The 27,255-nt window shown below is 39.5% G+C and overlaps 1 protein-coding gene across 4 annotated transcripts in view; it reads left to right on the top strand.

The window, feature by feature from the left end:
• NR1D2 (nuclear receptor subfamily 1 group D member 2) overlaps positions 1-23,880 on the top strand; it is a 36,979-nt gene extending 13,099 nt beyond the window's left edge. For all 4 annotated transcript variants that reach the window (XM_024245073.3, XM_063722167.1, XM_054552504.2 and 1 more), the window contains exons 4-8: positions 3,030-3,174; positions 5,341-5,969; positions 8,297-8,482; positions 11,112-11,322; positions 20,488-23,880. In XM_024245073.3, coding sequence (XP_024100841.2) covers positions 3,030-3,174; positions 5,341-5,969; positions 8,297-8,482; positions 11,112-11,322; positions 20,488-20,684 — 1,368 coding nt within the window. In that variant the 3' untranslated portion in view covers positions 20,685-23,880. The remainder of the gene's footprint in view (positions 1-3,029; positions 3,175-5,340; positions 5,970-8,296; positions 8,483-11,111; positions 11,323-20,487) is intronic.
• Positions 23,881-27,255: the final 3,375 nt, after the last annotated feature.

Here is a 27,255-nt window from a genome sequence, read left to right as displayed (position 1 = left end):
AAGTATTTCTTTTTTCTTTAAGATTTTGAACAAAGTAAATTTGCTATCTCAATTGAACATACTTACTATGTTAAACCAAGTGCACCAAATGCTCATTCATTAATGTGTCAAGCACAGTTCTAGGTGGTAGTGAAATAACAAGGAACAAAACAGACAAGGCACTACTCCTTCCTTGTTGGAACTTAGTTTAAACCAAACTTTGAATTAGGTCTCATCATATACTTTGACTTAATGACACGTCAGGTACTGGGAGCTGGGAATAATTGCTAGATACTTGAAAAAAATGTGGTATCTTAAGAAATAATGCCAAGTGAGTAAAATAATCCTGAATATAAGTTGAGCCCTTGGGAAAGCTAGTTTATTTGTAAGTTTAGTTGACTATTTTCTAGTTATTGCTATTAGAGTGTTGGTCAAATAATTCCAAGTGAGATGGTCTCTACCTCCCTACCTATATACAGGGAATATTTCTCTCTTTTTAAAAAACTTGGCACAATCTTTTCTCCTGAGTATCAAAAATTAACGTGATGAAGACACATGTTCTTGCTGTTCTCTGACTTGAGGCCACAAGCAAGAATCTAGTTTGGCAAGATATGATGGGTAAACAGGATAATGAATATACATGATGGGAGAGTAAATATTTTCAATTCTGAATGAATTGTGAATTTGCTAGTTTTTTTTTTTTGAGATGGAGTTTTGCTCTTATTTCCCAGGCTGAAGTGCAGTGGTATGATCTTGGTTCACTGCAACCTCTGCCTCCTGGGTTCAAACGATTCTCCTGTCTCAGCCTCCCGAGTAGCTGGGATTACAGGCACATGCCACCACTCCAGGCTAATTTTTGTATTCTTAGTAGAGTCAGGGTTTCATCATATTGGCCAGGCTGGTCTCGAACTCCTAACCTCAGGTGATCTGCCTGCCTCGGCTTCCCAAAGTGCTGGGATTACAGGAGTGAGCCACGCGCCTTGCCAAGTTTGCTAACTTTTAATGGCTGGGTAACTTTGTGAGACAAGTCAGTATTTTTTATAGATGTAGCATTTTTTTCATTGTTTAAAAAAAATTCTCCTTCTCTCTCTCTCTATTTTTTTGTTTTGTTTTACAAAAATGTGAAGTAATATTGGGGCAGGCATTATTCTTACTTTATAGCTAGAAAATAAAAGCACAAACTGAATGAGCTGATTGCATATTCTTGATAAATACACATCTGTGCAGTACTCTTAAAAATGTGTCTCAGCTCTTGTAGTATCTAAGTCAAGTGTATAGTATCACAATAATAAAATATAAAAATGTTGTGTCCCATGACTACTTAGTATAGATTTGGGAAATGTGTTCAGTTGTCATATAAAAGGAAAATGCAGTTTAAAATAATTTTGGTAATTGCATTCTTGAGTTTTCTGTCCTCCCTGGTACTATGAAACTGGAGATCTTTGGAGACCTATTACAGAACACGTACTTGAATTGTTTGTGTGTGGAGTAAAGGCAGCTGTTTGTAGCCATCTAGTTGGGAACTGTCTTTCCTTGGATAGTTAGCTGCTCTGTTGGTGTGTGGTGTAACACTTACCTGTTGCTGACATGTAGTCAGTGACTTCTGTCATGTATAAGTAGGCCTTGCCAGTGTCAGCAGGTAATGATCCTGGAAAGACCAACTTCTATTAATGTAATCCACAATCTAGTGAGGGGATTATAGCTATCAAACATATTTCTCAGTCAGCTTTTTAAGAAGTAGTCATTTAGGCTGGGTGCAGTGGCTCAGGCCTGTAATTCTAGCTCTTTGGGAGGCCGAAGCTGTAGGATTGCTTGAGGTGGAGTGTGAGACCCACCTGGGCAACATAGGGAGACCCCATCTCTACAAAAAGTAAAAAAGCTGGATGTGGTAGCACATGCTTGTGGTCCCAGCTCTTAGGAGGCTGAGGCAGGAGAATTGCTTGAGCCCGGGAGTTCGAAGTTGCGGTGAGCTATTATTACATCATTGTACTCCAGCCTGGGTGACAGAGCGAGACCCTGTCTCTTAAAAAAAAAAAAAAAAAAAAAGCTGGGCTCGGTGGCTCTTGCCTGTAATCCTAGCACTTTGGGAGGCCAAGGTGGGCGGATCAGTTGAGGTCAGGAGTTCAAGACCAGCCTGGCCAACATGGTGAAACCGTGTCTCTACTAAAAATACAAAAAATTAGCCGGGCATGGTGGCAGGTGCCTGTAATCCCAGCTACTGGGGAGGCTGAGGCAGGAGAATCCCTTGAACCTGGGAGGTGGAGGTTGCAGTGAGCTGAGATAGCACCACTGTACTCCAGCCTGGGCTACAGAGCAAGAGTCTGTCTCAAGAAAGCAAACAAACAAACAAAAAATCAGGTCGGGAGTGGTGGTGGCTTATGCCCTGTAAGTCTAACACTTTGGGAGGCAAGGCTGGCAGATCACTTGAGCCCTGGAGTTCAAGACCAACCTAGGCAACATGGCAAAACCTCATTTCTACAAAAAATATTAGCTGGGTGTGGTGGCATGTGCCTGTAGTCCCAGCTGTTTGGGAGGCTGTGGTTGGAGAATTGATTGAGCCAGGGAGGTTAGGGCTGCAGTGAGCTGTGATCATGTCGCTGCACCCTAGCCTGGGCAACAGAACGAGATCCTATCTCAAAAAAAAAAAAAAAAAAAAAAAAAAGAATCAGTCATTCATACTTCAAGAGTTTTGGAATTTGTAGTGAATAAAAGTATGAGATGGAAAATGTGACTGCAGGCAGGGTCTGGTAACAGGGTAGTGTGGTTGTTGCAAGGGGTGCTTTGGGTAAGGACAAAGAATCGCTAAAGGGAAGAAGAATTTTGTTTGGTTAGTAGGTGTTAGGTGCTTACTCATACCAATAAGAATCAAATTAAATTCTGTGTGTCAACATTATATTTCCCTCTGTCCTAAGACATAGTGTTTCCCAGATAGCGAGTCATATACTGGGACTATAGTTCGTCATATATGCTAGATAGGTATGGGAGCAGTGTTTATAAGAAGTTCATTTGGGTGTTTTTAAATGGGTAAGTAAATCTTCCTTTGTTCTTAGGGTTTCTTTCGGAGAAGTATTCAACAAAACATCCAGTACAAGAAGTGCCTGAAGAATGAAAACTGTTCTATAATGAGAATGAATAGGAACAGATGTCAGCAATGTCGCTTCAAAAAGTGTCTATCTGTTGGAATGTCAAGAGATGGTATGTTCCCAGTTTAAAGAGTGTTCCTAAAGTGTATGGAGCTTGGCTTTTATTCCTCATGATGAACCAGAGCTGTAAACCGGTTACCAAGGACCCTCTTGTATTTAAGGTGAAGCAGAAAACATATTTTCATGCTTTACAGGACACCAAATTGATTAAAGTCGTATTTTAGCATTATCATACCAGAAACAGTTTTTGGCTAAACTTTTGTTGTTGTTGCTTCTTCTAAAAAGAGCCATTTTTTTTTCTGTGCAATTTGATTACTTTTTATTTTTTCCTAAAACCAATGGAGTTTAAAAACATTTTATATATGGCCGGGCATGGTGGCTCACGCCTGTAATCCCAACACTTTGGGAGGCTGAGGTGTGTGAGTCACTTTAGGTCAGGAGTTCCAGACCAGCCATGGTGAAACCCCATACCTACTAAAAATGCAAAAAAAAAAAATCAGACGAGCGTGGTGGCATGCACCTGTAATCCCAGTTACTTGGGAGGCTAAGGCAGGAGAATAGCTTGAACCCAGGAGGTGGAGGTTGCACTGAGTTGAGATCGTGCCACTGTACTCTAACCTGAGTGACACAGTGAGACTCCGTCTCACTGCAGCCTCCGTCTCCCGGGTTCAAGTGATTCTCCTGCCTCAGCCTCCTGAGTAGCTGGGATTAGAGGTGCCTGCCACCACACCTGGCTAATTTTTGTATTTTTAGTGGAGACGGGGTTTCACCATGTTGACCAGGCTGGTCTTGAACTCCTGACCTCAAGTGGTACACCTGCCTTGGCCTCCAAAAGTGCTGGGATTACAGGTGTGAGCCATCAGGCCTGGCCAGGAGTTTCTTGAGTAACAGGTTTCAGCAATTGATGTTTTGTTTTTTCAATTGCCTGAAATTTTTTTTATAGTGCTAAAAGTACTAATGCTAAAAATAGTCGATGGATATTGTGATTGCCCTAAAAGAATAAAACTGACAGTCATTTGTGAAGGGAGGAGTAGAGGTAAAGTATCAAACATGATTAAGTTGTTTGTTTTTGGTAGCAATAATGTTAGAGGCTACAATTAGATTAACAAGGCTTTCTGGGCAAGTATATGAATTTTTATTATCTCTGTATAAATACTAGACTGGAAAGAAGCTGTTTTTTCTTTCATGGATAGGATTATTGGAGACAAGACATCTTCTAAGACTAGCTTCTAAAAGAATAGAGGATGACTTATCTCATTTTTACTTAATTCACTGGTTTTAATTAAAATCTACCAAGTTTATTTTTCAGTAAGTGTATTTCTACTGATTTTGGAAGTTTTTTTGAAAGATTTTTTTTTTTAAAGAGGCTGGAAAAGAAGACAGCAGATAATTTCATAGTTAGATCTTGAGAGTAAAGTTACAAAAATGAATTGACAAGGGCCAGGTGTTCAGGGAGTGATTTTACCTACCGGGTTCCATTAATGGTAATGGATGTGTGTAGCTGAATCACACATGCCTTCCTGGGAACAGTCCTCAGCTTTGTTAGTAAGGAGCCGTGTAGTAATACTGGTCTGCTTCAAACTGGTTTTCATTAGCTAATTTCGTATTTCTTTTTTGTTTTTCTTTCTTTCTTTCTTTCTTTTTTTTTTTTTTTTTTAAGATGGAGTATTGCTCTGTCACCTAGCCTGGAGTGCTTTGGCACCATCTCGACGCACTGCAACCTCTGCCTCCTGGGTTCAAGCGATTCTCCTGCCTCAGTCTCCAGAATAGCTGGGACTACAGGCGCCCACCATCACACCTGGCTACTTTTTGTATTTTAGTAGAGACGGGGTTTCACCATATTGGCTAGTCTGGTCTCGAATTCCTGACCTCAGGTGATCCACCCACCTCAGCCTCCCAAAGTGCTGGGATTACAGGCATGAGCTACTGTGCCCATCCAAATTTCCTATTTCTTTTCTTAGACTTTGCTTATAAAATACCTAGGAGATAGATGTCCTTAACTTTGTTTTGGGGGAAAATGGAAAATTTTCTCTCCCTCTCCTACTTCCTTTGGTGCATCAAGACCAGCAAGTTTAGAAAAATGTGGACCAGAGACATGTAGACTCATTCTTTATATGTATGACTAGAGGCCATAACTATTGGATAATTTTGTGTTATTCTTTTATACAAAACAGGTCTTATTTAGAATATAGATGTTAAATATCTTTTTCTTCAATAGCTGTTCGGTTTGGTCGTATTCCTAAGCGTGAAAAACAGAGGATGCTAATTGAAATGCAAAGTGCGATGAAGACCATGATGAACAGCCAGTTCAGTGGTCACTTGCAAAATGACACATTAGTAGAACATCATGAACAGACAGCCTTGCCAGCCCAGGAACAGCTGCGACCCAAGCCCCAACTGGAGCAAGAAAACATCAAAAGCTCTTCTCCTCCCTCTTCTGATTTTGCAAAGGAAGAAGTGATTGGCATGGTGACCAGAGCTCACAAGGATACCTTTATGTATAATCAAGAGCAGCGAGAAAACTCAGCTGAGAGCATGCAGCCCCAGAGAGGAGAACGGATTCCCAAGAACCTGGAGCAATATAATTTAAATCATGATCATTGCGGCAATGGGCTTAGCAGCCATTTTCCCTGTAGTGAGAGCCAGCAGCATCTCAATGGACAGTTCAAAGGGAGGAACATAATGCATTACCCAAATGGGCATGCCATTTGTATTGCAAATGGACATTGTATGAACTTCTCCAATGCTTATACTCAAAGAGTATGTGATAGAGTTCCGATAGATGGATTTTCTCAGAATGAGAACAAGAATAGTTACATGTGCAACACTGGAGGAAGAATGCATCTGGTATAGTGAAATTGATTTTTTTGCTTACGTTGTATCAGGGAAAGCTTTGAAAATTTTCTTTTATTTGGGAGATATGCTAACTTGGGGGGATGGTGTCAGAAAACCTAAGAAATTTACAGACTTAATTTTGTACAGTATTTTAGGTCAAATAATTTTAATAAACATCATCTGATGAATGACCTAATTTCATACCCAGCTAGGTACAAGCATGTGATTTGATTGATCTGGGATTGGGATTAGGATTTTATGTAAAATATGATTCATGCAGAATTGGTCCTTTAATTCTTGGAAATCCCTTTGAAAATTTAAGCATTCTGATTAATTAGTACTTTACTAGCTTTGGGATTTTCTCAAATGGCTGAACTTTTCACTTGCCATAGTTAGAAATTCTTTGATTTCTATAGAAAGAGGTTTTTTTTTAACCATTATTATGCAAAAAGGTCTTTGGATATAGAACACAGATGTTTTATTGTTTGATAAATTTAGGAGTATTTTGATTTCATAGGCTGATTTCTAAGGATTTTCTCAGACTTCATTTTATGAGATGACTTAATGTTGGTCATATCATTCAAGCTTTTCTATTTTTCCATCAAATACGACATTCTACATCAAAGTACAGTGTTCATATTCAGCCAAAATTTCATCAAAAACAGCAGTACCACACCATTTCCAGTTTAAACTATGAGGTCCTTTGATAGTGCTTGGTATTTTCTACTGACAGGTAATTAAAGTCGTCTTTTTCATTTTCAAAATAGTTGACTCTACCTCAATCTTCATTAAAATTTTTGTTGTCACTTGCAGTTATTTGATTCTGTGGACCTTATGTTAGGCTAAGTCATTGCTTTTTTGTTTTTTTTTTGAGACATTCTTGCTCTGTTGCCCAGGCTGGAGTGCAGTGGCGCGACCTCAGCTCATTGCAACCTCCACCTCTTGGGTTCAAGCAGTTCTCATGCCTCAGCCTCCCAAGTAGTTGGGATTACAGGCGTGTGTCACCATGCCTGGCTAATTTTTGTATTTTCAGTAGAGACAGGTTTCACCATGTTGGCCAGGCTGGTCTTGAATTCCTGGCCTCAAGTGATTCACCCACCTCAGCCTCTCAAAGTGCTGGGATTACAGGCATGAGCCACCACGCCTGGCCAAGTGGCTGCCTTAATGAAGGAAAAATCTGTAGGCATTTTGGTTCTGATTTCATGATATTCTCCATGGTTTTGTAATCATCCCATTCTTAGATTTTGTATGAATTTAGTGAAAATTTAAAGGCTGATTTTACTAATAGAATATACAGAGTGTGTTTCATCATCTTTTTGGTGTTTTTCCTATTTTCCCTCACCCAGTCCTCATTTAGAAGGCGCACCTGTATCTGCAGTCCTTGTTTCCTGATTGAACAAGTAGGAGTCAATGATCACACCATTGTTTTTGAAATAAATGGGCAGTGACTTTTTTTTTTGAGACGGAGTCTCACTCTGTCACCCAGGCTGGAGTGCAGTGGTATGATCTCCGCTCACTGCAACCTCCGCCTCCCGATTCAAGTGATTCTTCTGCCTCAGCCTCCTGAGTAGCTGGGACTACAGGCGCGAGCCACCACATCTGGCTAATTTTTTTAATTGTTAGTAGAGACGGGGTTTCACCATGTTGGCCAGGCTGGTCTCAAACTCCTGACCTTGTGATCTGCCTGCCTCGGCCTCCCAAAATGCTGGGATTACAGGCGTGAGCTACTGCGCCCGGCCAGGCAGTGAGTGACCTTTGCAACAAAATGAGGCACCTTGCTGTTTTTTCCTCTTGGAAATTACAACATTGTAATTCTACCTATTTAGAAATAAAGGAGTTTTGAAATATTAACTAAATGTGAATTTGGGCCTAGACTTGTGACTTCTAGCTGTGTTGGATAAATCACTAAACCTCTCAGAGTCTCATTTCTCCACCTAAGAAATGGAAATTATAATCTGCCATGAATAACAGATTGAGAATCAAACAATTGAATTTGTTTGCAAAATTATAAAACACCATATACTAGCATAAGGTGGCAGCAGTGTTACAAAATAAACTCTTAAACCTGTGCAACAGGTGTTTGAAATAGCTTGTTATAGATGATATTTTTGCTTAGGGTTTTTTTTTATGATAAGTTAATTGCTATTTATATTAGGTTGCCAAGAGGCTTTCTACAGTATGGTGGGCAGCAAATGGATGAAGTGCTAATATCTCAGTAGATTTTACTTGTGTTTTGTGGGTTAAATTCATGTTGGGGTTTCTGATAATTGAGATGCTGCTTTTGACATTCCTTTACCACCTCTTAGCATTCAAGAGTTTTTCTGTTTTGTGTATACTAGGTTTGTCCAATGAGTAAGTCTCCATATGTGGATCCTCATAAATCAGGACATGAAATCTGGGAAGAATTTTCGATGAGCTTCACTCCAGCAGTGAAAGAAGTGGTGGAATTTGCAAAGCGTATTCCTGGGTTCAGAGATCTCTCTCAGCATGACCAGGTCAACCTTTTAAAGGCTGGGACTTTTGAGGTAGGTTTTATTTATCTTGAATATTGATGCAGGCAGGGCATGTAGTATTTGATTTTCATGGATGTTTTAATTCTTTTTTTTTTTTTGAGACAGAATCTTGCTCTGTCACCCAGGCTGGAGTGCAGCAGTGTGATCACAGCTCACTGCAACCTCTGCCTCCTGGGTTCAGACATTCTCCAGCTTCAGCCTCCCGAGTAGCTGGGACTACAGGTGTGAGCCACCATGCCTGGCTAATTTTTTTGTTTTGTTTTGTTTTTTTTTTGGTAGAAACAGGGTTTTGCCATGTTGCCCAGGCTGGTCTCAAACTCCTGAGCTCAAAGTGATCTGCCCACTCTGGCTTCCTAAAGTGCTGGGATTACAGGTGTGAGCCACTGTGCCCGGCAGATGTTTTCATTCTTTTCTAAGTCAGTATTTATAGTCCAGAGTCTGAAAGTATCAACAAAATAATCATCATCTCAGGATTTTGGGAAGAGACTTGGGAGACTTGGTAAATCCAGAATTGTTTAGGATTTTATATTTATTTTTTTACTTATTATTTAGGATTTGAAATATAGGTATTCTGTATCTACAGCATATGAACTCCTAAGTTCTAGTATTGCTTTTAGATGTGGACTTCACAAGTTTCTGCAGTGTTAGACACCTCCTGAAAGCCTAGCCTAGCATTTACTGTATTCGATACAGAATAAGAAGGGCAAATAGAAGGTGATTTTTGTTTTTTGAGAGACTGTAGAATATTTTGGGGATATATCAGACATTTCTTATGTGCCACCTTAGCTCTTCCTGGTTTCACCTTGCTTCAGGATCCTTGGCTACTTTTCTGTCCCGCTTCTCTTGCAACACTGTATCCTGCCTGGGCTTGGGGTAGTCTCTACTGTATAACTTACAGATGTGCCTCTCCTGGTCCTTAGGTGTCTTTCACTTTCTGTCTGCCCCAGGGCATCCCTTTTGCTGCCAAGGTGTGAGATGCTTTGGGACCTAATTAAGGACAACTCTGAGATTGGGGTGGTGAGGGGAAGTTGATGTTTGGTGGGCCAAATCTTTGAACCTTTCATGGATGGAAGAAGTGAGCCAGGGCTATATTTTCACTTCTCCCTGGATTTAGTATAACAGAGGGAGTGAGATAACTAAGTAATATAATTGTTAACTGATTTAACTTGGATGTCAATTATAACATGGTGCTTAGAACACTTATTGTGATAGCTTTCTTTGTGGATAGTCTCTTTGGGTTATGGATCCTTGAAGTAGTTCAGTTAGACTTCATCTGCTTCCTTTGCCTTGGCTGCATTTGATGTGTTGATGTTTCGAAGTGTTGCTGCATTGGAATTTTGCTCTTTTTACTTAAGGCATAGAGGCCATGTGGTATACTTGGCAGCCTAAAGAGTTTCTTTAATGCCTTTGGCCAGGGCCCAGTTTTAAATTTACTGGCACTATTTCTTGCTCTAATTTTATATTGCATTTCAGAATCTTTGTTAATAGAGTGGCAGAGTATCTTTGCCATCAGTGGCTAGAATTTCTTTTGATGTTCTTCTTGGAGTATTTATTGCTTTGGTAGAGAATTTGTCTTAAGAAAGTGGTTTTGGGACCGGGTGCAGTGGCTCATGCTTGTAATCCCAGCACTTTGGGAGGCCGAGGCAGGCCGATCACTTGAGTCTAGGAGTTCGAGACCAGCCTAGGCAACATGGTGAAACCCTGTCTCTACAAAAAATACAAAAATTAGCTGGGTGTAGTGGTACGTATTTGTATTCTCAGCTATTCAGGAGGCTGAGGTGGGAAGGGTCACTTGAGCCTGGGAGGTTCAGGTTGCAGTGAGCTGTGATGGCACCTCCAGCCTGGGCAACAAAGCAAGACCTTGTCTCAATAAATAAATAAATAAATAGGCCGGGCGCTGTGGCTCATGCCTGTAATTCCAGCACTTTGGGAGGCTGAGACGGGTGTATCACCTAAGGTCACGAGTTTGAGACCAGCCTGGTCAACATGGTGAAATCCCATCTCTACTAAAAACAAAATTAGCTGGGTGTGGTGGTATGTGCCTGTAATCCCAGCTAGTTGGGAGGCTGAGGCGGGAGAATCACTTGAACCCGGGAGGCAGAGGTTGCAGTGAGCTGAGATCGTGCCACTGCACTCCAGCCTGGGTGACAAGAAGAAAACTCCATCTCAAAAAATAAAATCGCCTGGCATGGTGGCTCACACCTGTAATCCCAGCACTTTGGGAGGCTGAGGCGGGTGGATCACCTGAGGTCAGGAGTTTGAGACCAGCCTTGCTAACATGGTGAAACCCTGCTTCTACTAAAAATACCAAAAATTAGCTGGGTGTGGTGGCACGCACCTGTAATCCCAGCTACTTGGGAGGCTGAGGCAGGAGAATTGCTTGAACCTGGGAGGCAGAGGTTGCAGTGAGCCAAGATCATGCCATTGTACTCCAGCTCGGGCCACAAGAGCGAAACTCCATCTCAAAAATAAAATAGAATAGAATAGAATAAAAAATAAAATAGTGGTTTTGAGTAAAAGTATACCCTATTTTTCTTTTATAACTTTATGTGTGGGATGATTCATAACTCACTTGAATACTAAGTTGTTTTTTATTATTGCTATTAGACTTCTCCAAATACATTTATTTTTCTTTTTCCAGGTTTTAATGGTACGGTTTGCATCATTATTTGATGCAAAGGAACGTACTGTCACCTTTTTAAGTGGAAAGAAATATAGTGTGGATGATTTACATTCAATGGGAGCAGGGGATCTGCTAAACTCTATGTTTGAATTTAGTGAGAAGCTAAATGCCCTCCAACTTAGTGATGAAGAGATGAGTTTGTTTACAGCTGTTGTCCTGGTATCTGCAGGTAAGCAGGCTGGTTCAAAATTGTGCCACACCTAGCATATAGTGACCAAATGGGTAGAAGGTGGCAGTTAACAGGGTTCCAGAAAGTTATATAGAGGGAATAAGGCCTTAAGGAAGATGCTAAATTGTATGACCCTGTTATTTTTGTGTAACTAATTTTTTCATTATAACAATATATGTCGAAGTACTATAAGAATAAAGTAATACTTACATCTAGGCCTTGTATTTACCACTGTTATTAGTCTTTAGCTTTTTGTTCATAATTTTTTTGAATCTAAATCTCTATTTCATGAATTTGTTAGAACATTATGTATCTCCAGGTAGGTAGCTGTAATATGAATTTCAGTTTCCATTCAAATACAATGTGGGTTACTTGAAAACATTAAAAGTATCAAGAGGTATTAGTATGGTTTGTTGCAGAGAAATGCAAATTAGTTGTAGGCTTTAGTCCAGCTCTGCCATTGAATTATGTGGGTAACTTGGGTAAGTAACTTTACTCTTTTGGGTCTTGGGCTCCTTCCTCATCCTGTCAAAGGAAGGGGTTGTACCATGTGAGCCTAGTGTGGTGTCTGGCATAGAAGAGCTACTCAGTTACTGTTTGAATGAGTGAGCAAGATTTTTGAGTTTTTAATGATTATTAATATGAGTCATTTATGATGTTTCCCAGTGTCCCTGCCATCTTGCATTAATATTACAGTTATTTCTGACAGTACACATTAAGGCAGAGATTGTTACTCCCATTAACAAATTGGAAATTGAGCCACTTTCCTGGTATGTCTAAGTAAGTGCCAGCTATTTTTAGGCATCATTTTATTTTATAACATTTGGGAATTTTTTGGTATTTGGTTATGACTTTGTTTCCCATTTGCTTCCTACTGTGTAAAGGGTGCTGTGCTAGGCATTGTGAGAGTTATAAGTTACGGCTTCTGATTATGTGGCTAAACCATAAATTAGTAGCTCTTGAAAGAGAACAAGTTCTTGGCCAGGCGCGGGGGCGCACGCCTGTAATCCCAGCACTTTGGGAGGCTGAGGCGGGTGGATCACCTGAGGTCAGGAATTTGAGACCAGCCTGGCCAACATGGTGAAACCCCATCTCTACTAAAAATACAAAAATTAGCCGGGCGTGGTGGCACATGCCTGTAGTCCCAGCTACTCAGGAGGCTGAAGCAGGAGAATCGCTTGAACCTGGGAGGCGGAGGTGGCCGTGAGCCAAGATCACGCCAGCTTGCATTCCAGCTTGGGTGACAGAGCGAGACTCCGTCTTAAAAAAAAAAAAAAAAAAAAAAGGAACAAGTTATTTGTATGATTTTAAGGACCTGTACCTCAGTGGAATAAAGACATGCCATTTGGTAACATAATTTGGCTACCTTTTCTGACCAGCTCTACCTGGATAACTAAAAATGTGTATATGACATGGGAGTAGTATGAAAGGAATATGTCAATAAGGGATATCTGTTTATAGCTAACTTATAATGCCTCTTGCATTTTACCTGTCATTTGTAGAATCTCTTGATAAGTAATTAGTATTGGTTTGAGTTGACGTCAGATTAATAAATCGATTATTTTGAAACCACAGATAATCAATACTTGTTAAATTATTTATGTGATGAATATGCCTTACCTATTAGGTGCTCAGGGGGAGACAAAAAGCTTTAAGGCACAAGCTTGCTAAGTGTTTTCATTCTTTTTGGAGAGATGAAACTACACAAAGAGCTTTATGCTACTAAACTGTGTAGTTCTGACTGAGGTAAGCTGGAATTGTAGAAAGGAAGGTGAGATCATCTTGGAAGGCTCTCTGGGGAAAGATAGAAGTGGAGCTGGAATTTGAAGGTTGAATTATTAGGCTTTCCCAATGAAGAAGAGATGGAAAGGCATGGGAGAGTACGAGGTAGGGCCGGGGAAGGGTCAGGTGGCCAAAGCCTGGAGTGTACATCAAGGAGGAAGTGGGACAAAAGCCTTCAGAGTTAGGGGAGCACCAGGTTATGGACTAACAGCTATGAGAACTAAGCAGAGAGGTTTTAACCAAAATATGGGGCAGAAGAAAGTCTGTGTACCTTCTTAAGTAGGAGAGTGATCCGGTTGAACAAAGTGATGTTTAACATTAATTCTGCATTTTTATTGTGGTGGGCGGATTAGATAGGTAAGTCATTAGTGCTAGAGAGTTAGGTTGAGAAGCTTTTGAAATGACATCAGGTATGAGGCAGTGGGGTGAACTCTTCTAAAATAAATTAAGGCAGGTGAGATGAAGTAGAAGGGCCAACTTCCCAGAGGTAGTTCAGAGGAAGAAATGATGGCAAGGTGGGAGAGGGAAACTCTGTATGCCAGGAACCTTGTTATTTCAGGATAGGAACATGATTTTTAGTTTGATTTAATCTGTTTTTGAAAAAGCCTTTTTTTCTGATTATAAATTTAATATGGGTTCTTTGAAAATGTAGAAAATATTAAAATGGAAAAGAAAGGTTATATCACTACCAAAAAAGATCACTATTAATATTGGGGATCTTTATCCATTTACCTATCCATCTATCCATTCACCTATCCATCTATCCATTTACCTGTTTGTTTATGTAGGATATATTTTAAAAATGGAAAATTAAGTGTGAAAGACTGATTATAAAAGAATACAGTGCATTCTAATTTTTGTTATGTCACTGTATGAACATATACAAGTACACATATATGAAGTTTCATGTCAAATTTTAATCCTTAACACTTAAAAATTACTAGCTGTTTTTTTTGTTGTTGTTGTTATTTTTTTTTTATTTTTATTTTTGGAGATGGGGTTTCGCTCTTGCTGCCCAGGCTGGAGTGCAATGGCATGATCTCTGCTCACCGCAACCTCCGTTTCCTAGGTTCAAGCAATTCTCCTGCCTCAGCCTCCTGAGTAGCTGGGATTACAGGCATGCGCCACCACACCCGGCTAATTTTGTATTTTCAGTAGACAGGGGGTTTCTCCATGTTGGTCAGGCTGGTCTCGAACTCCCAACCTCAGGTGTTCTGCCCGCCTCGGCCTCCCAAAGTGCTGGGATTACAGGCATGAGCCACCGCGCCTGGCCAAACAGCAGGGTAAATTACTAGCTGTTTTTAAAGCAGTATCTAGGCAGGAAAATAAAATTCAAACGCGACAGAAGAGTTTAAAATGAAAAGTCTCTGCTTCTTTCCTCTTTCCTCTACCCCAGCCTTATTCCTCAGAAAACTGGATTTCTTAATACCCTTCTTTTTAATTTTCTGGTTGTTGACCACCCAACTCTGAATATAATGCTTATATCTCTATACCTCTTTTTTTTTGAGACAGAGTCTTACTCTGTCACCCAGGCTGGAGTGCAGTGATCTCAGCTCACTGCAACCTCTGCCTCCCAAGTAGCTGGGATTACAGGTGCCCAACACCATGCTCAGCTAATTTTTGTATTTTTAGTAGAGATGGGGTTTCGCCATGTTGGCCAGGCTGGTCTTGAACTCCTGACCTCAGGTGATCCACCCTCCTCGGCCTCCCAAAGTGTTGGGATTACAGGCGTGAGCCACCATGCCCAGCCTATACCTCTTTTTATTTAGTGAGTATAACTTATAAATAAAAGTATCCTTACTTTTCCCTCTCAATTTTTTTATGTTTTATTTTTTAATTTACTTTAATGGTTTTGTTTGTAATTTTAATATACTCACATTTTTTGACCTTTACTTATACATAATGTCTTTTGGATAGTTTAGATAGAATCTCTTAATTGTTCAAAGACACAGTTTTTCCTTTGTACTCTGACTTTGCTGTAACATTCCTTTTATGTAGTCAATTAAAACATTTATATCTTGTTCTATAACTGTTTGTCATGATTTGATCAGTTGATTCCCAAAGTTGAAAAGTTGAAAGTCAGCATTTATGGTATTATGATTATGTAAATAGCACTTACAATGTTCACACAGTGAGGTTGAAATGGTAAAGAATAACGGAAACCTCTTCTCCAAACCTCCACCTTGAAGGGTGATGTTCCTTGTTATCAGGGAACAAATGGATGGTTTATTTCAGTTCTCTATTAATTGTTTAGAATTAAGTAACATAGTTTGCTTTATCTTTAAAATAGCTTTTTCTTTTTGGGAATGTATAGTTGTCTTCTTTTGTTGTTTTTGGGTTGTCAGAAGAAATACTAGTTAATTTCTATATCTCATATAATTTTATCCTCACAGTAGATCCCTGTGAGCTGGGACATGTTATTCACAGTTATACAGACAAGGGATTTGAGGAACAGAGGGGTTAAGTAATTTACCCAACATCTATTTTTAATTACTGGCTAAGCAAGTATTTGAACTCCCATTAGTCTGGCTTCAAAGCCTTTCCATTATACTGCTTGTTAACAGAATAGCTGTAGCTGCTAAGGGGGAGAAAAATCTCAAACATGATGTTTGCCTGTAAGATTGGAAGAATCCTAATATCATGGAAGGGGAATTATACCTGGAAGATAAGTTTCTTTTCAGGTTGTTGAAAGTAACAGCAGTCACTTGCAGTTGAAGATTAAGGACTGGCATGTAGGTGTGAGGTCAAGGCTCATTTACATACAAATTTTAGTTGTCTTCATAGAGATTTTTGTTGAAGGTTTGACTTTCATCCTGTAGGAAGTGAAAATAAATAGAATATTTGGTGAGGAGTACAAGCTTGGGAGTGCAATGAAGAACCAGCTAAGGAGAGAGAAGATAGATGTGTCATAAATTAAACTCTACAGTACTAGTGTAGCATTTAGTACACCATTTAGAAGATGAATTTCCACTTCAATATGTGTACTCTTAACATTATAGTCTCCAGAAGATTGTTTACCATCCAACCAGGTTTGTACCTTAGGTTCTTTGGCCTTGAAATCTTAAAAACCATGGTTTTAGAAATGGAGACTTTAGAAAAATTTAATACAATCTATAGTTTTAGATACAGGCATCCATTTCCCTGAAGTTCTGAGTTGTATAACGAAGCATAGGTCATCTAAACACAAAATAGCCACTGAAAGACCAACAACTTAAAACATTTTTAAATTTTTTATGTGACTTCCTACACCTGTCCAACCAACTACTACTAATACTAGTTCCCACTCAGGTATCTTCCCCATTTATCAGTTGTTTCTTTCTTTGCCCACCTAGATTATTTTGTTTGTGGGGATTACTGTCGTTCTTTCTCAGTTTTCGGTATTATAAATTACTAATCATATGATTGAAACTAGAGTCATGTGTCGCTTAATGACGTAAATGTGTTCTGAGAAATGCATTGTTAGGCAATTTTGTCATTGTGTGAACATCATAGAGTGTACTTACATAAACCTAGATGGTATGTCCTACTACACACCTAGGTTTTATGGTATAGCCTATTGTTACTAGGCTACAAACCTGTACACCGTGTTCCTGTGCTGAGTACTTAAGTCTTTGTGTATCTAAACAAAGAAAAGGTACAGTAATAATAGATATGAAAGATAAAAGCTGGTATACTTGTGTAGGGCATTTACCATGAATGCAGCTTACAGGACTGGAAGTTGCTGTGGGTGAATAAGTGAGTGAATCGTGAGGGCATGTGAAGGCCTAGGACATTACTGTATATGACTGTAGACTTAATCACTGAACACCTACGCTACACTAAATTTATTAAAATTTTTTTCTTCAATAATAAATTAACCTTAGCTTGCTCTGTTTTACTTTATAAACTTAAATTTTTAAAAGCTTTTTGAGTCTTATAGTAACACTTAGCTTAAAACAACACATTGTACAGCTATACAAAAATATTTTCTTTATATCCTTATTCTGTAGCTTTTTTCTATTTATAATTTATTTATTTACTTAAACTTTATTGTTAAAAACTGTGACAGACACATACATTACCTTAGGCCTACACAGGCTCATCATCATCAATATCACTATCTTCCACCTCCACATTTTGTTCTACTGGAAGGTCTTCAGGAGCAGTAATATGCATGAGCTGTCATCATCTATCACCTTCTATATTTCTATGATAACAATGCATTCTTCAGGAATATCTCCTGAAGGACCTGCCTGAGGCTGCTTTACAGTTATCTTTTTTTTTTTTTAAAGTAGAAGGGACGGGCGAGGTAGCTCATGGCTGTAATCCCAGCACTTGGTGAGGCCCAGGCTGGTGGATCATTTGAGATCAGGAGTTCTCAAAAAATGAAGTAGAAGGACTATACTGTAAAATAATGATAAAAAGTATAGTATAGTAAATACTTAAATCAGTAATATAGTTGTTTACTATTATTAAGTGTAATAGGTTTGCTTACCCCAGCATCACTGTAAACGTGTTAGTTATGTGTTGTGCTATAATGTTACGACAACAAAAGCTGCAACGTCACTAGGCGATAGGAATTTTTCAGCAACATTATAATTTTATGGGACCACCCTTTTATATGTGGTCTGCCATTAACTGAAACATTGTTATGTGGCACATGACTATTTTCTGTCAGAATGTAAGCTCCTTAAAGGCATTCTGGTTTTGTTCACTGCTGATTTCCAAGCACCCTAGAACAGTAACCAGTACATATGTTTAATAAATGTTTGGCAAACGATTTCATCAAGTGAAAGAATGTTTTTTTAAAAAAACCATTACTTGAATATCAAAGGCAAGAGGGACTCTTCAAATCATTACTGAAGGCTTTATTTTTATAAAGATAATTTATGATCGACCAAAGTTAAATGTCAAGAGAAAGAGGTCTCTGCCAGTAGTTTTGTCTGAAAAATTGTGACCCTCCCCCTACCCCCACAAACCAATATCCGATATATATATATATATATATTTTTTTTTTTTGAGACAGGGTCCCACTCATCACCCAGGCTGGAGTGCAGTGGCATGATCTCGACTCACTGCAACCTCCATCCCCTGGGTTCAAGTGATTCTCGTGCCTCAGCCTTCCAAGTAGCTGGGATTACAGATGCCAATCACCATGCCTGGCTAAACTTTGTATTTTTAGTAGAGACGAGGTTTCACCTTGTTGGCCAGACTGGTTTCGAACTCCTGATCTCAGGTGATCTACCTGCCTTGGCCTCGCAAAGTGCTGAGATTACAGGAAGGAGCCACCATGTCCTGCCCAACAGTCTTTTTATTTTTTGAGGCAGCATCTCACTCTGTCACCCAGACTGGAGTGCAGTGGAATGATCGTGGATCACTGCAGCCTTGACCTGGGTTTAAGTGATCCTCCCACCTTAGCCACCCAAGTAGCTGGGACTACAGGCACGTGTCACCATGCCCATTCAATTAAATTTTTTTTTTTTTTTGTAAAGACAAAGTCTCACTATGTTGCTCAGGCTGGTCTCAAACTCCTAAGCTCAAGCAGTCCTCCTGCCTTGGCCTTCCAAAGTGCTGGAATTCCAGGTATGAGCCACCATGCCTGGCCTTTTTTTCCAAAAAAGAATTAGCACATAGTTGTAACGTTCAAATTTTGTTAAATATGAGATAAACTGGCCAGGTGCGGTGGCTCATGCCTGTAATCCCAGCACTTTGGGAGGCTGAGGCGGGTGGATCACAAGGTCAGGAGTTCAAGGGCAGCCTGGCCAAGATGGTGAAACTAAAAATATAAAAATGAGCCAGATGTGGTAGTGGGCGCCTGTAATCCCAGCTACTCAGGAGGCTGAGGCAGATAATTGCTTGAACTCGGGAGGCAGAGGTTGTAGTGAGCTGAGATCGCACCACTGCACTCCAGCCTGGGTGACAGAGTGAGACTCCATCTCACAAAGAAAAAAAAAAGATAAACTTATTTTTATCATTTTTCTGCATTTAGAGTTAATCAAACTTTTCTTTTTTTGCCCTTTACTATTAAATTTTAGTCCTTGTTTTAAGTGCTTGCATTGCAAATGACCTTTTTCAGCTATCACTTATAATGGAAGACCACCTCAATATCCTTGTAAAAAAACGAAAGGGCATGAATGGCCAGAAGTTTTGCTTCCTTGTAGAAGTTAGAAGTCTTTTTCTTGTTAATTACAACCTCCTATGTGGGGGACCATTGAATATTTTTGTGTACTCCTGCCTCCTGTTGTAAAGGGAAAAAAATACTCTTGCTGATGAAAAAGTCTATGGGTGATCTACATAGGTTTGCCTAATTTTAAGAAACTTTATTGCAGGCTTATGCCAAATGACTGGTTTATTAACATATTGTATGAGAAATTTAATAAACACAATATGCTAAATGAAAGTGAATGTAGGGTTACATAGCAATAAAGTTGCATAGTGTATTAGTTACCTATTACTGCATAACAAATTGTCCCAAAATTCAGGGGCTTACAAATGCAAACATTTATTTAATCTCACAGTTTTTGAGGGTTAAGATATGATATGAGAGATAGGATATGATATGTGCCTCTGACTCAGGGTTTCTTAGGAGGTTATAGTTAAGCTGTGGACAGGGCTGTGGTCTCATATGAAAGCTTGAGTAGGGAAGGATCTGCTTTCAGTTGTATGTAGTTATCGGCAAGATTCAGTTCCTTGCAAGCTGTTGGACTGAGCACCTCAGTTCTTTGCTGACTGTTGGCTAGAGCCCACTCTTAGTTCCTTGCCATGTGGGCCTCTCCACAGGGTGGCTCACAGCATGGCAGCAGCTTTTCTCAGAGTAAGTGAGCAAGAGCGTACCTAAGATGGAGGCCACAGTTTCTTGTAAGCTAATCTCAGAACGGACATCCTATCACTTCTACCATATTTTTTTTCATTAGAAGTTAGTAAGTCTAGGTCCACTTAGTAGGAGGAGATTGCACAAGGGTGTGAATACCAGGATGAAGGGATCATTGGAGGCCATTTTAGGGGCTGCCTACCACACATGGTGACATACAAATGGGAGTGTATTCCATATGTATTGAAAATATGTTTATATACTACATTATTTTATTTTGCTAATTAGAAGCAGTTGAAATCAGATGACATCTAATTTTAAAAAGTCAGAACCTCTATGTTCTTGTGAATAAAAATTCTTAAGCAGTAAAGAATTTTGATTTATTGAATGTTTTATGTGATATATATGCTTTATAATATAGTAACTAGCTAACAATTTGTTACTGAGATTTTGAGAAATTCGTCAACTTTTGCCTTTATTCAAATGTATAAAACCTTGCTTTCTATTCATTAGTGACACTGATGAACAAGAATTTTATTTATATTTAATGTTAATTTATCCTGTCTTTCATATTTCCCTATTATCTCTCTTAGATCGATCTGGAATAGAAAACGTCAACTCTGTGGAGGCTTTGCAGGAAACTCTCATTCGTGCACTAAGGACCTTAATAATGAAAAACCATCCAAATGAGGCCTCTATTTTTACAAAACTGCTTCTAAAGTTGCCAGATCTTCGATCTTTAAACAACATGCACTCTGAGGAGCTCTTGGCCTTTAAAGTTCACCCTTAAGGCCTTTGTTTATTTAAACATGAACTGATGGTAACTGTATATTTTGTGCTAAAATGCTTATTTATATGTGTATACCGTATGTGGAGATAGAAAAGACCTTTAAGACAATAAAAGATTGTAGGCTATCTCTGTAATCATGCAATAGCTGTTTGGATTGAGAACTCTTCAGCCATGATTAGACATTGACCGCATCTCCCTGATAGACCAATCAGCTGTGTCGCACTTAAACTGGAGAAGTTACACTGAAGTATAATCACACTGAATGTTAGACTTTTTCATCTGCCAAAACCAAAAACCATTTTGATCTCCCTGTGGTATAAATATAACGCACAATCACAGGTGTATGAAGACTTAGAAATTAATCCTTTGTGGTAGGAGTTCTGTCGAATGATGGAAATCTTATTACTACCACAAGACTATTTGATCTGGTAATTGGAGACTTTGGGATTTAGGAGATCTCCATGTCTGTATTTACTCTAGCACTGCTGAAGTGTGTGGTCCTGGGTAGTTTACTTGCTTGTGGAAAATGAGAATTGATAGTGTCCCCAGTGCCCCACCTCACAGAGTTACTAAAAAATGTCTGTAAAGCATATTTACCTCTTGGGAGATAGGCACTATGTAAATAAGGTAAAATTTTTGTTATTATAATTATTCATAATAATATTCTTTTCTTATTTCTAAGCCTTTCTGGGAAATCATTTCAGTCCACACCAACCATATTATTCAGCGTTCCTGCCATATGTGTGGGGGTATCCTACTGATACACACGTATTCAAAGTTTATGGGTACAACAAAGACATAGTACATGTACATAATATGTATGTGAATATAGTTAAACATAAATATATTTCTTCACAATATTTTAAACTGTGAAGAACTTTATCATACAGTAAACTTAAAACAAGAGGTGTCAAAAGACCCAAATTAGGTGCATTTTACCTGTTTATGATGGCATAACCATTGCTTTAAAATGTTTAGACAGTAGAATATTGAATTTATGCTCTATTTTTGTTTATTTAAGCAACACTTAATGTAAAAGTGCAACAGGCAATTGAGTCCAAATTTCAACAACAAAACCATGTATTTTAGAGTTCATCTTTGGCAAAATCTTTGGTTCAGGGTACTGGTTGTTTAAAAGTTGATTCATATTCTTACCTTGTGCTGAAAAAGGTTGCATTGCTGCCCCTTATACACATGCTGCAGCTTGATGTTAAAGAATTTTTATTCTTTCTGAAGAACTAATTAATGTTTAAAGAAACTGTTTAATATGATGGCACGTGTGTGTGCACGTGCGTGTGTATGTTCTGAGTCCACTTCTTTTTTCCTAAATAACACTACAGGGATTTTGTCATATTAGATTTAATTTATAATTTGAAAAATCATCTAGTGTGTGACCTACAGGCTTAGAAATGGTATAGTCAAAGACATTTTATCCACATTTCTAATAGTGGACTTGATTAAATAGATAAGATCAGCATCTGTTTATGGTAGTAGGAGAAATAGCCAAAGTTGAGGATTTTGTGTATGTTTTTCTGTTTCCCTGGAAAATAGCAATTAATTGGATTTTTTGGTAAAGATTGTCTTCTGTATAATGTTTGGATTATATAAAATTGCAAAAATGATGAGAGCCCACTTTACTGTACTAAGCCTGTTACTTTCATGACGTGTGAGCAGAATGCCTTATTTTGTAATCTTGTTTAACTTGTTGCTACTGGGACTTGATTTACTGTGGCACTAGTTAAGTAAGTTAAAAAAAAGTTAAACCCTCTCATTATTAAAGAGGAAAGGCGATGATGATGTCTGTAATACAATATAAACCATAATTGTGATTTACCTTAAGTAGGTATAACTCTTATGGGATATACAGTATAGTTTTTGTGAATCTTTACATGATAGCATTATCTTTTTATAATTTTTTTTCCTAAGATAAATGCATAGTTTTCTTCTATGGGGGATAGAAACAGCTTTTTGAAGTAATATTGAAAACCTCAAAGATCATGTTGATTCTTAATTTTTGCCTTTTGCATAAGCCTCTTTATAACATGTATCTTTAAAACAATTAAGTCTTTAGGAATGTGTAACCAGAACTATGTTAGTATTGCTTATAAAACTTTAGTTAGGTTCAATATATACATATATACATCTCTATATAGGTATATAGATTTGCATTTTGTCTTGTAAAATTTTATTTGAATAAATTCTTCCTGTAGGTAATGGGAAACAAAATTAATAGTTCATATGTCACTCATAGCATTTCTATATTTGAAAGTAGCCCAATATAAAACTTCTGATTCTAAAATTAAACCAGCAGCCTATTACAAGCACATTCTTTGATTGAGTCATTGGTTATAAACTTACTAAATGCAGAGAAAGCAGCCAATTGAGGAAACTTCTGAGTTGGTGGGACACTGTTGATTAATAATGTACTGTATGAATTAAGTGATGCTTTAACTTTGATTTTACATTTTAAAGTTAAAATGTGGGCATTATGTCAGCAAACTTAAGGGCATTATGTCAGCAAGCTAAAACATTTTTTTTCCTGTGCTTTTAATGTATCTCTTTACATGATCTGAGAGAGGATTCAAGTTGATAGAAATAGCTGAGGGGAAAAGGGGAAACATCTTGGGATGAAGCTTGTCGTTATGGTGATGGTTTAATTACAGATTAAAAAATTAGAAGGAAATTTCAGTGGATTAAGTGTATAGCTTTCATATCTACATTTCAAGAAATTACCATTGTAACTTGATAAGAGATGATTTATTTTATGTAAACATCTTTGCAAAGCAAGGTGTAGCAGCTCAGCTAGATTTATTACTGTGCACGAAAGTAAATACCTATCTCAATTATTCTTTTTCTTTTCCAATATAAAGTTTGCTGAATGTACAAGAAGAGTTTATCACTTAGGATATAGAATTTTTTTAGGGGTTGGGGGGAGGGGATCTGTTAGGAAACTGTTACCTATAAACAAAGATTGACTGGATTCGATCCAAAAGATAAAACTTGAAGCTATTGTGGCACTAACATGGAAAAATGAAATGGCTATTGTTCAAAAAAATGATAGAAATACATTGTTGATGGGATATGAGTTAAGTTGATTTTCTACAAACTGTAATTGATGAGGACATGGATAATATCTTCATGTTTCTGAGAAGTAATCTGTATGTGGGGGGAGGGGATAATAAATATTTCTAACCAACTGTGGTGTTTGGTGTCTAATCTACTTTGCCTTTTTTGTAAAACTACGTATAATTTAACTCACTACAAGTATCTTTCCCCTGAGCATAGCAGGATCTTTTATGTAAATCTCTGATTCAGCATGGGGAAATGTGTGTATGTATATGTATATATATGTGTGTGTATATACACACATATATGTATATGTATACATGTATGTGTGTATATATATACATGCACACACACACAAAGGGCTTAAAAAAAGATTTTAGAGTTTGTTTAGAGATTCTGGCAAGGACTGTTGCTATTTTCTATAATGCCAACTGAGTAATGGTTGGTTGTGTCTAATAAGGTAGTCTTTCGAGGAAGGAGATGTGAGAGAGGAATAGGGTACTTGATAGAACCGGAAATCACCCTTGGCCATGAATGGGGTGCACCTCAGCAAGACTACTAGCCTCTTTTTCTTTTCCTATCAGTTGTTCCCATGTTGGCAAAATTAAGATAGCTACTTAAATCTGCATTGTCTGCAGTAATATTGCACCACAAGTTAGGCAGTCTTGTGGGTGTTGCTTTTTTAGCTGGAAACCTGTGGCTGGTGGCACCTTTTCCTGAGATTTGCTCGGGCCCACTGGGCTTGTTCCACCCACTTGGCCTGGCAGGCTGTACTCAGCTCATGCTCCTGGCCTGGATCCCACGCCTCCAAGGGAGACTGAGTCAGGCATGGAGCAGCAAGGGGTGTGTGAGCGAGTGTGGGGTCCAGCTACTGTGGAGACACGTCAGCTGCTGCCACGGGATGGACATCTCCAGGTGCCGGCTCTCTGCGAGGCTGCAGCTGGACCAGGTGCACCATAAGCAGCTTTCCCAGCTGGCACCGGGGAATGCAGTGGTGGCCAGAAGGCTGAAGATGCCAGGAACCACAGGGCCCCAAAGGGAATCACAGCCTTGGCTTGGGGAGCTCCCAGGTATGAGGTCCCTGAAGAGCTGGCTGCAGCTTTTCTCTCCTTCGCCCACAGCGTGGTGAGCAAGGGTCATGTTTCAATCCTGTTTGTGTTACAACTTTTAGCTTTGCCATTCAGTGGGTCCCAAGTTCTTGTCCTGCAACCAGGAAGAATGAGGTACACAGACAAGTGGACGGTAAGATGAAGAGGAGCTTTGTTGAGCGATAGAATAGCTCAGAGGCGACCTGCAGTGGGCAGCTCCTTTCTGCAGCCAGCGGTATCCCAATGAGTGTTTAGGCCTAGCAGAGAGGAGACCTTGGAGTGGGAAGCACCTTGCTGTGGGCAGGTTGTCATGCCACTCTGTGGAGCTTTCAGCAGAGGGGAGGCCCTAGAGTGGGTGGCTGCTCTCTGCAGGCAGGTCATCTTGTCTCTGCAGCTCTCAGCAGAGAAGGTAGTTCCTGTCTACAGCTGGCCATCCCTTGGTGTCCCCATCCTCTCAGCAGAGAGGAGGCCTTGGAATGGGTAGGTCCTCTCTGCAGCTGGTCATCCCTACCTCTTCCCCAGCTCTGACAGCCTAGGGATTTTATGGGCCTCGGAGAGGAGGAAGTGCATGCTGATTGGTCCATGGGCAGCTATGGGTGGGCCTGGAAAAGGCACCACAAGTTTCCACTCTGGTCCACAGGGCTGGCAGCTCAGTTGCCAGCCTTCAGGCCCTCTGTAGCCTGAAGGTGGGGCCTCACTGGGGACCCGCCTCCTGCCCAGGAACCCGTCTATCTCTTGCTGCTGTTCATGACCCCAGGGCTTGGCCTCAACTTTGCTTCAAGGTTGGAGTGGGTGCCAATAGCAGGGGGAAGCCAGGCAGTGGGAACAGGCACTTCTGAGCCTGTGAGGGCAGGGGCAGTGGGGGGGCCTTCCTTGTGCCCCCAAGAGTGCAGGGTGCTTTAACCCTGGTGGAGGAGGCTTCAGTGAGCCGAGATTGCACCACCACACTCCGGCCTGGGCAACAGAGGGAGACTCTGTGTCAAAAAACAGCAACAACAAAAACAGTGCAGGGATGTTTGGGCAGCTGCAACTGCACCCAGATGGGTGGGCCTCCCACTGGCTTTATGGAGCATGCAGCCCTGGAGGCACCTCCTTGCTGCAGCTGGTGTGACGCAGCCATGGGCCGTCTGGAGCAGCTTCTGCCATAAATATCCACTATGTTTCTGTGGATATGAATTGATGTTAGGTGGGAAAAATGGGCTCCTTGATCAAGTAAGTTTGGAAATTCTGGGTTAAACGAGGTTACTGAGATGTCTCCATGTCAGTCCTGTTCTGCAGTGAGGCAGTGTGCATTGTGAATCCTTTAAGGAAGGGTTTAATGAGATGCCATTTTCATCAAACTGTCTTCCCTAAACAACCCCTTTGCCTTTTTTTTGTTTTTTTCTGTGCTGAGCACTTGTTGGGACTCTTAGGAAAGACAGCTTTTGGGAGAAAAAGCCTTGTTAACCTTATACCCATTTTGGGTGTTGATCAGGATGTTGATTGAATTCAGTGCATTATTGCACAAATTTAATTTTATTTTGTCCCCTTCTTTGCACAGTTTAATAAGCAAGCTCCAAGTAAATGTGTGGTTGATGGAAAACAAAATGGATTAAATTCCTCCTGAAATTGAGGAATGCTGTCTGTGAATACAGGAATAAAGATTATCACTTCACAGATCTGGTTTTAGTTTTTACACTAGATTGGGCCTGTGTTAAAATTTGTTATGTTTGATTTTTTTTTATTCTCTATGTAAAAGCTTGGAAACAGCTGTGGCATGTGTTTTAGTAGCCACATCAGTGTTGCTCTTCGCTGTATAAGAGTTGGTTGCTGTGGGGTGATTTTTGACACCAGAGTACAAAATCCACTTAGAACAACACTGAATGCAGTGAGTATAGGAGCCCTAAGGGGAGGTCTTGGAGGAAGCTCAGAATCTCTCCAGTTGCTTTAATATGGGGCACATTCCCCGGAATGTAAACATGCTCTCAAAGTTAGCATTTCCCATACTTTTTAATGCAAGTTACTGACAGGGGTGGGATCAGTGTTTTTAAAATGACTCAAAAACAAAATCCACAGGTGAATACGGTGTTCTAAAATTTTTCCCCCTATTTTTTCTACTGGAGTCTGCAGAGTCAAATATGATCTTCTTAAAGTGTCTGAAGTCAGTTCTGTATTTTTTTTTTCTATTGTCTCATATTGCTCTGAACACCTTAATTCCAGCAATTTCCCCCTTATTATTTTGTTGCTTTGCTTATAAATGCTCATTTGTTTTCTCCCCCTGCAACAGCTGTTTAATTTCCTGTTCAAATTCTGCAGTTAAATGCAGTTAGGGTCGTTTCCAAAGTGGAAAGCACCTCCTTTCATTCTCTTGATCAACTTTTTGTTCCCTACTATGGCTGCTGTTTTCCTAGGCTGTTTTATCTGATCAGATTTTCAGT

This window comes from Pongo abelii, chromosome 2, assembly GCF_028885655.2.
Source record: "Pongo abelii isolate AG06213 chromosome 2, NHGRI_mPonAbe1-v2.0_pri, whole genome shotgun sequence".
Taxonomy (NCBI): Eukaryota; Metazoa; Chordata; class Mammalia; order Primates; family Hominidae; genus Pongo; species Pongo abelii.
The sequence above is the reverse complement of the archived record's forward strand: the minus strand, read 5'-3'. Positions and strand labels throughout refer to the sequence as shown.